Genomic DNA, 12,787 nt, shown 5'->3' on the forward strand with positions numbered 1-12,787 from the left:
TAATAACCTCTACAAACTGTGTATCACTTCTTACATGCAATTCAGATGGTGACACCTGACTGAGTGTTGCAGTAATAAACTACTAAACCATCCATTAACCTCATAGTAGGATTTGAGCTTCTAAAGGTTCTCAAAGCCAAACTATGATTGGCTGCCCCTAGTTCTAGGGTTTAACCCCTCTATTCCCATTACAAATTCAACAAAAATCATGAGACATTCTTTACATGTTGTATGTTAATAATAACTGACATTCAAGAGGATAAATTTACCACATCTTTCAATGCTATACAATACTTTTTATGGGAGAAAATTAGATGACAACATTGTGTTTCATGTTTGGTTTTTACTTGTCTTATCTTTCTCCGCAATGCAAGAGCCAAAGACACATTCTGTAATAAGCTTTTACTCATAAATAATTCACATCAAAATGAAACACCAGAAATGAACAAGGCAAACCTAAGCATGAAGTTCTGAAACTGACAGTACTTACTTCTTTATTCTGAACTCAACAGCAACTCCCGAGTTGCTGTCTTTCGGCACATGTTCCAAACGTATGACTGTATCTGCAAATTTGACTTTTACACGGCTCAAGACTAAAAGAAAAGTAGAAATATTCATCACATTCTACAACTAATTAAAAAAATTCCTAGTAAATCATTAAAACTGTGTGAAGGTGTAAAACAAATACAAAAGCAGAATACCAAAGAGAATACATTATACACGTCTGTAAACGATTTTATATTCAAATACCTGAAAATGAAAAAATGATACCCTGATTACAATACACATACTCTTAATTTGCAATGTATCATATGGCTTCTCTTTGAATGACAATTAACTCCATGGTGCAAGGTCCTCCTTGGTTCATACCTACTGAGCTGGTTAGGAAAATAATTTCTTGCATTCACAAAGCCTAAAATTCATCTCTGGACTCATAAAAGTCCACAACTCTGGACCCTACTCCCAGTCACACAAATTCAGTTCACACACAAAGAACCTACCAAAAGTGAACTTACATCTTGCCTTCCATGAAAATTCAATGCAAGTCATGGTTCATATAGCAAAAGTATTTAATAGAAATTATTATTTTTTATTTAATGAACTGGTCTCCAGACATGCCCCACTTAATGGTACCTGCACCTTGCCATGGTGGTGGGGCTTGAGTACCTCAGTGATCCCAAGAGCTATGCTGGCGGTAGCATAGCTACTGGTAGGGCCTCCCTAGCCAGATTGGTCGAGGGGGAGAGGTCAGACTAAGACAGGTACCCTGGTCCTCCAGGCTAACAACCTTGCACCGTAAGAAGTAAGATGTTTCGAAACCTCGATCAAAGCCTCGGATAGATGGACCTAACAGAGGACCGAATGGAAGAGGAGAATTGAGGAGGCCATGGACCAAATACGGACCGGAGAGCCATAGAAGAAGAAGAAGGTCTCCAGACATGAAGGTAGCTTTGTATATATTGAATAAGCAGAGACATCCTAAAAGGGGTGTTACTCCATCAGGGGGAGGGTTTGTGAAGGGGGCTAAGAACTTCTCTCAATAAACAAAAATCAAGTTACAAAATGTCATCTAAAGACTCAGAAGACCAGGAATAGTGGTTGAATGGAGTCTTATAAGTACAGTAACAAACCTTTGGGATCTATTAAAGGCTGGATGAGCATACTTTCAGCCTAGCTCAAGGACTCTACTCCACAGCATTAGTTAACAGATTGTACTTTTGAACTAACGACTTGTTTGTTCATATAAAATTTTGTTCAGATAATACATCATGAATTCCATTACTGCTGCAGAATGCAAAAATGAAGCAGTACCAGGTAGACTCACTCAATTATCCTTGGCTGCAAGCAATTAGAAATTAAAATTAGGTGGGTGACTAATATGAAAACAACACAATGCTGTGTATATTTTACAAGTCAATGATATTCCATTTACAATGTGTTCTTTTAGTGACATAATGGACATAAAACGTACTTGAATCAATGGCCTGTGCGAAGAGTTCAAGTCCTTCCAAAGGCTGGCACTGCTCTGAATCCCTTCCATCAGACGAACCTTGCTTTAAACATTCCTCTGCAAGCTGCATGCTGCTTGTCATACTATTCCACATGGATTCAAACATGGATGCACCTAAAATAGTATTTTCATATTCATTCATTTATGTTAATAATATTTAAATATCTACTGTTTGCAGGATGTGTTTAACATACTTATTGCCTATGTGAGATTTGAGGCTTTCATCGTGGTGAGGATAATGACATTCTTCTGGGTTTTGGCCGCGTATAGACTCATCAGCAGATGTCAACGTTATGTAGAAACACGCTGTCTCCATCTTAGTTAGAGAGTTATGACATTTGAACAAGTCTTTATAATAATAATAAGGGGTTAAGGCAATGGGGAGAGGTAGTACCTTTCACCATCATAGTCTGACTATGCTGGACACTGGCCCTCACCCACCCAGGAGTAAGTGAAGCGCAATACAGATGCTAGGCATCCAAGAGTCTCTCCTTGCTCAAGACCGTCCGTGCGTGGTGAAGAGCCACATCCGACGAGAGGTGACCCTGTTATATAACAGAACACGGCGGATCTAGAGGAGTAAACCTCGATAAATAATCCCTTAGTTCAAAGTGTGGACAACCGTGCAGCTATTACCGAAGAATGGAAAGACAAAGATCTGGAGTACAGGTCGCCTAGGTACTCCAAGTGCTGAGGTTGGTTACGGCAACGAGGCAACTCAATGCAGGCCAACCATGGACACGCACAGCCAACAAGCCCAAGACTCACAAGAAAATTAATCAAGAAAAACAAGAGTGGCTTATTTTATAATACATGTGGCACTTACTAAAAACAATATGTATCCCAGAAATAGCTGCTGCCCTATGTACCTTAGGGACGAGGTCTGTCTCGGGTACATAGAAGTACATACCCTATAAAGTGGTGAAGAGATGGGATAATAATAAAATACACCCTAACATAGTGATACAGCAATTTAAATCTTCAATATAAATTTCTAAAAAATCTTCAATCTACATTTCTAAAAAAATCTTCTTCTGAAAAATTTCTGATGGGGGATTCACATTCAAGGATATTTTCTTCCCTAGAATATGGCCTATATATGATCTTGTAACATGGCCGGGCATTTCATGAGACCAGGTAACTATCAAGGGATCCAGCTAGGTAACATACTGCTTCGCAGCAAGTAAGGAGTGACAAGTGGATTAAAAGTACATATATATTTATATGAAATTGGCCTGTTATAAAAACCTGAAATTTGGGGATATCCACTTGTAAAATAACAACCACAAACGTTTGTGATGATATGGTTGATGGCACTGTCTGACTTGACATGGATCAATCACCCTTGCATTGTAAAATAGTGCTGCAGATAAACCACCATTTAAAATTAAATTCTTGGACAATGTAGAGCAGTAACTCAATCACAAAGAAAAAAATGTGCTTTTCCTTTGAATATGCAACATCTCTCTCTAGTAGTTACCATACATACATACTGGAGTCAGGTTAAGTTACCAGTATGTGCACAAATTTAATAAACAAGTAACATAATTCAGACCAGCTTTTATTAATAAGACAAAGCTCAGCTAATACTGTTTAAAAATTAAATTCTTACCTAAAACAAAAGATGAACATCTACATTACAAACATTAACTGGTAAATGATGTTTAGGAAAATAATCTGATAATTATACAGAACCCATAAATACACTCTGTAGCCAAAATTCGGACTTAATGAAGGTTAAAGGACATGGTTGATATATTTACCACTGCTTTACTGGGTGAAATACAGTTCATTACTTAATATTACATAAATCTTTTGTATGTGTAACTCTGAAATGTCTTCCATGTGATAGTTCCCATACAAAATGTATAGTTAGCTTTTTAGTTTAAAAAAAAAAGAGAGAGTGATAGATAGATCTTTCTACCAGTATGAATCATTTAATGTCAAGCAGTCATTAAAAATTGGGAAACAGCAATTATCTGTAGCAGCAAATAAATATTTTATAAGCTTTCATGAAAAAACACAATAAACATACCACAGTCAGCCCTCTGTTTGGGTTGTATGGTCAACACTAGGCCTTTCACCTCAACAAAACTTGAATCGCTAAGAAGTGATGACCATGGGATGGATACCAACATGTGTGAAATGTATCCATCCACAAACTCAATTGGTAGATTCTGCTGCTCACCCAACTCATTGAGGGCCTATAAATACAATACATGTGGTCATGTTATTTATAGCCAAGCCAGTTTTCCACTGCCTTAAATGATTATAGTATTGCTTTAGTTTTCATAAACAAAGGCACTTCCAACCCCGTTTTAGGCATAACAATGTAGCATTATGAAAATGGAATCATGAATTACGGTCCGATTTCCTGTATCAATGATGATGATTTTCCATGTTCCAAGCAACCTATTGGTATATAAGGCATTATTAAGGTGCAGCAACTACATACAGTAATTATGCGTACCTGTACATCCAACTTAACTTCTGAAACAGTACCAGTACCATTGTACAGATCTACTGTCAGCTGATCCAAGGTCAATTTTTCTTCCAAAAATTGACCTAAATATCGCTGTAATAAATATCTACACGCTCGTTTCTTTATACTTTCAGACCATGGCAGGCCTAAGCACCACGGCATTTTGAATGTATTGAACATTCAGAATAAATTAAAATTCAACGCTTTATAAATAGCTGTACTCATTGTCCATCGTCACTCTTCCGCTTTGCTCGCCACAACTTTTGCCTGCAAATAAGAAACAAATGACGTCATTTCTTTTTACTGTTCATGTTGTATTCAACGAGGATAAGTTTACAAGACATTTCACATATGGAAATAGAAAAACAACAGTTTCAATCTTAAATCTTTATTCAAACTGCGCACATAGTCTTCACTGACCTTTTGCAAAAATTTTCCACTTAAATATATATGAAGACAAAACGAATGTTTTGCCATTACCGCATCGAGAGTGCAAGTTGTTAGAATCGATAGATGAAAATCGATCCTACCTGTGTTACCAACTGTAAATGTGTCAAGTTGGTGATATGCTGTGTATGGACTTGGGCGTAGTGTCAATAGACAGAAAAAGAAAAAAGCAAACCGATGTCATCCTATAACTTACATGTATAATTAATTAGTGAGTGTTATACTTGAGTGGATTGCAACGTATTTCATTTAATACAAAACAAGTTTCGAGCGAACGACATATATTTCGTATTCGTAAAGAATGGTTCTTACTAATATTCTTCTATTAAGTCAGATCGCAGGCTATGTAGTAGCTTTGATTCTCTCATTATGCATTACTGTACCGATGAGCTTACATCAAGATGAATTTAAGTAAGTGCATTGGAGATCATTCCTTGTCCTTGTATTTTGTATGTATGATGTAGTTTATATTGTCTTCACATTTTGAACATCAGGAACAATGAATCCGTACAACATCCTATTAGCTTCAATAAATAAGAATTGTTGACCAATAGAATCTTGGTAGGTTTTGACGGCGGTGAGTCTGAAGATGGCTGTTTTCTGGTTGAGCCGTTTGGAAGTTTGCCGACGTTTCAGAGGTCCATGCTTCCTCCATCATCAGGGCCCCTGATGATGGAGGCAGCAACAATATTTGTAAATAATGTATGATAAATATTCTGTTATGGGTGCCACCACATTAGATTATTTTACTTTCAGTAGGATTCGACAGTTTCACAGCGGTGATTCCGAGGATGGCTGTTTTCTGTAGAGTAGAGTAGAGTTGCAGTGGTGTAGTCTGGTATAAGTTTCAGAGGTCCTTGCTGCCTTTATTATTATGGCAATGAGTAAATGTAAACAAAACTTAATCATCAGCCTGATGGCGGAGGCAGCAGTGACCTCTGAAACGTTGGTAAACTTCTACCAGACTACATGGCACAAATCAGAAGACAACCATCCTCAGTAGAAGCTTTTTCTTCTCAAAGTAACCAGTGTTTGGGCTAAATGGTCATCCTGGCAGAAGTTAAAATAATCAAGTGATTACCATGGGTAGGATACCATCATCTGTGAAATATATCCAACCACAAACTCAGTGTTGCAAATGTGCAAGAAAAATTAAAAATATTAAAATTTCAGGTTGCATTTCTTTTTATTTCAAAATGCCCTACTCTGACTTTCTGGTATTCTTGTATTGCATTCATAGTGTAAATATTTACATTACTTTTTTACATATGTATTCATATAAACCAGCACAGATTAGTAAACTAGAGATCATAACTGACAGACCAAGGTGGTATGGCAAAATTGTGACGTGATGCAGTTTAGCAAATAAGTCTACAGTTCAACTGTTTTATTTCTCAGCTTTCCTAGGGATGCAAGAACTGTGAATCTGCAACTATTGGAGCAAGGCAGTATTTGATGAAGACAGATATGGACTGTATATTCATTAATTTGTGGTTAATTTCATGATACTGTCAGTAGGTCACTGGTGTTTAGTGAACAATCAGTTGGAAAGGATATAGAAATAAGTGGCTATGTCCTAATTTAAGGTACTATCACAGCATTTATCTGAATGAACTGAGGAAATCCATGTAAAACCTCAGTCAGGATAACTGATCTCTTGGCCAGAATTTGAACCTGAGACTTTCAGAATACAAAGCAGGAATGTTAACCACTCAGCTGTGAACTGTGTTAGCTCTTTAGATCCACTGTTCACTATTACTGAATGCAGAGGCCTTAATTGTAATAAGTAACAATCATTGACTTGTATGACTTAAAGCTTTGCAGTGACTAAATGAAAAAAAAATCTTCTCAAGTAACCAGCTGCATCAATACTGGGTCACAGCCCAGTGTTTCAGAGACCACCTCTGCCTCCATCACCAAGGAATTATGAAATGGATGACTGCTCTTTCTTGTTTTTATACATAATTGAACAAGTACCTGACTAGTTTAAGACCTAAAAGGATGATCAAAGATTGCTGTCTTCTGGGTTGTAACACCATGCAGTCGGATAGAAGTTTATCATTTCAGAGGCCATTGCTGCTTCCATCATCAGGGTGATGATTAAGTTACGTTTACACTTACTCTAAAGCATTCAAGTATTCTCTAATGTGGTAACTTGGTTTTCATTCCAGGTCCTCTGCTTCCTATATTTTTTTGTAACTGGTCATTAGGATTTTAGGAAGATATCCAACCTCTTCACTTTTGAAATAATATTTTTCCATTTACTTTCAGGGGGCATTGCTTGTTGTTTTCAACTGGAGTTTGGCAAGAGGAAGATGGGCAGTTTAAAGTTGATTGGGCATCTCAGGCATACTGCAATTACACAATATTTGTTGGTGTGATTTTATTTGTTACATCAGCAGTCCAGATTTACAGAATGTCAATGTACTTGTACAAGGGCACAGACAGGTAACATTTAGAAAGTTAATGAATTTTACATATTATTAAATAACAACACTTTGTTTGAAATGTAATGTATTGTCTGTGACTGTACAATTCTAACAGCTGTTGGCTTCGGTGTTTGATAATTTAATGGTATTTAATTTTTCATTTCAGTTCATTTTTATCAGCATTTGTAGACGTCCTTGGTAGTCTTTTCCTATGTGCTATGACAATAGTTGCAGCCTTGATGATTACACTTGGTTTTCTTGTGTGGTGTGATGAGATGACCAAGAGATTCCCTTCGTAAGTTGAGTTTGTGAATTGGCTCTCATTTCTCAGTCTGACACTGTCTTCTCTTGGTAAATTCCTAACTAGCAAGTTGAAACAAGCTTAAAAGGTTTTACCTATTAAATTTCTTACTGGCTCCACATCTTAAATATGTGAAGTGTAAGAGCCTTCATATGGTCACCATATTGGCATTTTTCAGCACATGAATGTTTGTGGGTATCATATTAGAAGTTTGAAAAATTCTATATGGGTATATTAATTGTATAATGGGTTTTTAATAATTATAAAATTGCTATCATTTCTGAACTTTGGAATAAATGCCTTTATGAACATTATTTTATTTCTTATCCTTTGAACATACAAAAATAATATATTATTTGTATGTCATTCTATACTTTTCTAAATGCAGGTGGAAGATGTACAGTTTGTTATAAATTAGTATAGTTTGAAAGCAGTTAGATGCCGGAGGTATGATAAAATTATATTTGGTAGATATGCTAGATGAGTGACACTTGATCTGTAAGCTTTTATTTTCAGCTGTGACCTAGCTGCAGGCAACGCTATTGATCTTGCCGATGGTATCGACACATCCGGATTCCCTATTGAAATGGGGACAGCCCAGTTTGGAGCATGGGCTTCATGGGCTTGTTGGGTTGGCTTAACAGTGTTTGCAGTATTGAAACTGTGTCGCTACCACCAGCTGGAGAACATGAGAGTTAGCATGTATCGGGAACGACAGCGCCTCATCAATGGTAGCAACAGTTCTGCCAGACATGAAAACAGAACTGGAGGGAGAGATGATAAAGAAGGCATCTCACAAGCACAAGAGCACGCTGCTGATAAGACCTTAGCTAGTCCCCCACCTGTGTGAGGTTAAGACGTAATTAACATTTCAAACGAATATGAAGAGACTGACTATTATGCTTATCGATTATAGTAAATGTTTCTACGCTTACATTGAAAGTTTCTAATTGCATTTGCATGCTATCTGTACAAAAGTGGAGTGAATTAGATGCAAGACTTTATTCTGTATTTTAATTTTATACCCAAAGGAAATTGCACTTTTAATAGTCCATACTCAGAAGTTCTAGTCTGTAAGTAATTGATTTGATATGACTATGATGTTAATATTCTTTAATCTTCCCAAACTGATATAGTGGAATAATGATAATATCAGCAGCTGTGGTGTGTTGATATAGAAATGAAAATAAAATTAGTTGTTTAAAATACTTTATGCAGTCAGATTTTGTGAAGAACATTTTGTTTACTTGTACATGATGGCAGAAGAAAGAGTAAGCTTTTCCTTCATAAATAATTAAAGTTATTCCTTAAAGTAATGAACTGAGATACACATAAATTATAACTGAGACTACTTGTAAAATCCATGTACAATGTTGAGTTTAAAATAAAAGCAACTTTTGATACAAAAATAACTGAAGTACTAGTGTATTAACTTTGCTTATATATGGTATTTACAAATTTCTCCCATTATTTATAGATCCATTAGAAGATAAATATCACAGTTCACCAGATTTCATAAACATACAATTTTTTTATATTAGCAGTACTCTGAATCTTTGGCTTCTGCTACCAGAATGTTAGTTCCCCACCCTGAAAATCATACTATGATACACAGATACCGTTTTCATAATCATTTTTGCTTGCATCATTAGTTGGTGGATAATACTGTCATCATTCAGCATAGTTAACATTTTCATAAAAAAATCCATTTTTCATGAGAAAAGGTGTGGGTTTTGGCAAAACACTTTTAACATGGAAACTTAACATCATATTCATTTTGTTTCTTACCTATTTTGAAGTAATGTGGCACCATGTTACCTTCTGGGTGACTACCAGTGTTCAGAGGAACTTATTGTCTCCATCATTAGAGTATAAGTGTCGAACTTGAAGATGGCAGCCAATACATTCCACCAACCACTGGTAATCACCTACAAGATTACACGGTGTAACAACTCAGAATGTCACAATTTACATTGTTTAATACTCTATTAACACTTTCCAACCAGAATAAACAGGACTAAAGTGATCATAAATAAAATTACAAGTACAAAACTGAAATATCTGTGGCACTCTTAAAGAAACTGTGGTTTGCAGTTGGGAAATACTGTAACTTACTGACTAGTGAATTGAATTTTTGTGTGCCAGATTCAGACTGATTCAACTCCCTGTTATTGAACAGTACACTCTACTTGCAAAGAACATGTACTTCGATAGACAAAACAATTTGGGCTGTATTTCTCCAGTCATGCCCTCCTAGCCCATCCCCTACGTTTCTAGTGATTTGAATTACAAGTTAAGTTGTTAAGTGCATTAGACAAAGTAAACTTTGGTTTGATATTTTAGCATTTTGAATGTTTGAAGGAGACATGCTTCTTTGAAGTCCCTATAATTTGTATGATGAGCTGGCGAAGCCCAGTCAGTATAGTGACTGGCTACAGACTGGACTACTGGGGTTGAATCTCTGAGGGGGCAGAGGATTTTTCTTCTAGCCTCTGGGGCCCACCCATCCAATGGGTACCAGGGTCCTTTCCTGAGTGTAAAGCACGGCCAGGGTGTAATGCTGACCACTCAACCCATCTAGTGTCAAGGTCAAGAACGAGGAGCTATACAACCCCCCCCCCCCCCAAGTGCCTATATGGCGTATAGTGGGACAGCTTTACTTTACTTTATAATTTGTATGAGAATGACACTGAAGAATTGTATGGATTTCTCGAGTAGCGTTTGGCAAAAGACATTTTAACGTAGTGAAACTTATGTTCATCAAAATAATATACACAAATTACTATAAAGGCATTTGTACTAATGCAATCTCTAATAAGAGGAATGATTACATGAACACATCTGAGGACCATGTATCTTTAGTTAGTATTGTATTTATTTGTTCATAGTTTTAAACAATGCTTTTTTCCTTTAAAAAAAGAAAACAACATACATGATTTTAATAAATCCATCCAGCACATAGCTGACACATTTTAAAGTTTCTAAAGATTTGCTACAGAGAGTTGTAAGAAGTGTGGGTTTTGGATGGAGAAAAACTGGTAAGTTGCAAATTGGAGAAGGCTAAATGTATGAAGTAGGCTAAACTACCTTAGAAAAATTCACGTAACAAGAATACTCCATTATTTATATCCACATATTGTGCCTCGAGATAGAATGCCACTGGTGGGCCACTTGCCTTATTTCAAAAGAAATGAGCCACAATTCTTCACGCCAGAGAGGACGAAGGTTCTATACCACGCTTCTTAATTTCAATGGTGGCTACCATGGCAACATGAACTTTTATACATATGAAAAATGGCCGAGAAGCAAACCTGCCATCCAGTCGTAACTAACAACATGTGTCAATGTGTAGTTACATTCAGCCTCAATCTCTGCCTTACAAATCATACAACAAATTCACTTTCAACACCCAGCTTATATTTTAATAAGAAAATGTGCAAATCTAAGTTTACATTATGAGTTCAGAAGCTTGTTCACATTGAATTATATATGTTTAAACTGAGAATCCAGAAATTAAATGAAAATGTGTATACTTATAGGTAGAGACCAGTGTTGCAGCCATGTTCCTCCAGAACACTGGTATCTACAAGTAAACGTGGTGTTTACCCAAAAGACCAACACTGAAATATTCATTACCATAAGAACCTCAAATCTCATACTTTGGTATCATTCTTTCAATAATATGATTACATATTCTATTTTCTGGTTGACTGTTGGGATATTCAGTTATGCTATTTTATTTAGACAGATTACAGCATAAAATGAGAAGGGAAGATATCATGAATGGTGGATGAGTAGGTAAGGATTTATAATGAGATGAAGTTATGGCCTGCTTCAAGGTAATATCCCTCCATTTTTATGCTTGATCAAGAGAAGCATAAAAACCTCCAGACAGCTGGTAAAATTGTTTCTACAACTCTTTCAGCGAAGTTGACTGCCATCTAAATTACTAACATAGAGAATACAATTAAATGTTATTTCAAAATCCAAAACAATCATTACAGTAGGCACAGCCAAGTTTGGCCAGTGAACTTCATGAATGGAAAGCTAAGAGCTTACTTACCAGTTGATACCTATACACTAAATAAATATATCATCTGGAAGACTTGCCATGCCACCACTTTAATTATACATCATCCAACAGCACCTCACTCCTTCAGAAACTTTACTTTCATTCGTATCATTATACCGCCACTGCTGCTTTTGACAGTCCAGATTCTTGCTATGGTATGACAGCTATAAATATAAATATCATCTGCATATAAACTGAATGGCTCAACCACCCATTTGGTACTTCCAGAGTGTCGGCAAATACGATGCATGCAAAGATAGTATGTCTTTCAGTTAACACTCGACTTCAGCTTTGTCTTTCTTCCACCTAAAGTGGAGAACAAATTTTCTCAGACTTATATCCAAAATCAATACCGTCTTAGTTTCACAATTTGGTGACGGTTGAAAAAGTACCCTCCTAAATGGAGAACTTTTGTATAGTACATCATACCTTGCACTTTTAAAAATCGTCAATTTCTGTCACTCTGTTTAGAACATTTTTCTTTTTTGCCAGGAGTATAAAAGAAGTGCCTTGTTTCTTATGTTCTGCTCATTTCATAATCCTGCTAAGGAACCTTCCAGATATGCCCTCTCCTTCTTTGGCCTTCTATTGGATTTGTTGTAATTCATAAATGAAAATTCAACTAGAGTACACACTTTATTTATTTTTTAATTTTCTCAGAAATGGTTAGAAGGAAGTTGAATACAAACTGTTTAGTGGTTAAAGCATTAACTTACATTACTAGAACATAAGTTCATATTTTATTACATACATTTAATCACAAATTTTATAAAAGTGGTAAATACGCACTCTTACCTAGTACGTAACCAAAGAGTATGCAGCAGTGACGTAACAAATTTGAACAGATTTTTAAGCTTCACAGTTATCACATGTAAACTGATTTGTAAGCTCAGCAAGCTACATGCCACAATTATTTTATATCTGTGGCAATGTATCCAGTTTTGATATTGAAGTTTCGTCTTCTTCTTACTTATGGCCTGTTATGGGCATTACATAAAAGAATCCTTCCATCTTTTGAGGGGTTGGCCTAAAATTATTAAGTGTA

General features: G+C 36.1%; 2 protein-coding genes across 5 annotated transcripts in view; one reads left to right on the forward strand and one right to left on the reverse strand.

Moving 5' to 3' along the window:
* Atg2 (Autophagy-related 2) overlaps positions 1-12,787 on the reverse strand; it is a 73,772-nt gene that overhangs the window by 58,992 nt on the left and 1,993 nt on the right. For 3 of the 4 annotated variants that reach the window (XM_087348464.1, XM_087348467.1, XM_087348466.1), the window contains exons 2-5: positions 4,482-4,760; positions 4,047-4,215; positions 1,973-2,125; positions 491-593 (exon numbers count right to left, since the gene is read on the reverse strand). In XM_087348464.1, the coding sequence (XP_087204590.1) occupies positions 491-593; positions 1,973-2,125; positions 4,047-4,215; positions 4,482-4,673 (617 nt within the window). In that variant the 5' untranslated portion in view covers positions 4,674-4,760. Of the gene's footprint in view, positions 1-490; positions 594-1,972; positions 2,126-4,046; positions 4,216-4,481; positions 4,761-4,913; positions 4,996-12,787 lie in introns of those variants that run through there. The other variant, XM_087348465.1, reaches the window with a different exon arrangement.
* Positions 5,075-9,082, forward strand: LOC110834416 (transmembrane protein 179). The gene is made up of 4 exons (XM_022073536.2): positions 5,075-5,351; positions 7,212-7,388; positions 7,536-7,664; positions 8,187-9,082. The coding sequence occupies exons 1-4, from the start codon at positions 5,242-5,244 to the stop codon at positions 8,518-8,520; spliced, it is 750 nt and encodes a 249-aa protein (XP_021929228.1). The 5' UTR covers positions 5,075-5,241; the 3' UTR covers positions 8,521-9,082.

The sequence above is a fragment of the Zootermopsis nevadensis genome, unplaced genomic scaffold (genome assembly GCF_977971745.1).
Source record: "Zootermopsis nevadensis isolate Lab colony 2312 unplaced genomic scaffold, Znev_1.0 Znev_ptg000013l, whole genome shotgun sequence".
In the NCBI taxonomy this organism is placed as follows: Eukaryota; Metazoa; Arthropoda; class Insecta; order Blattodea; family Termopsidae; genus Zootermopsis; species Zootermopsis nevadensis.

Bases quoted from the DNA above. Each gene is read 5' to 3' on its own strand.
- LOC110834416 (XM_022073536.2), top strand. From the start codon at position 5,242: ATGGTTCTTACTAATATTCTTCTATTAAGTCAGATCGCAGGCTATGTA. The intron at 5,352-7,211 runs GTAAGTGCATTG...ATTTACTTTCAG, and splicing joins TTACATCAAGATGAATTTAA to GGGGCATTGCTTGTTGTTTT. The intron at 7,665-8,186 runs GTAAGTTGAGTT...TTTTATTTTCAG, and splicing joins ATGACCAAGAGATTCCCTTC to CTGTGACCTAGCTGCAGGCA.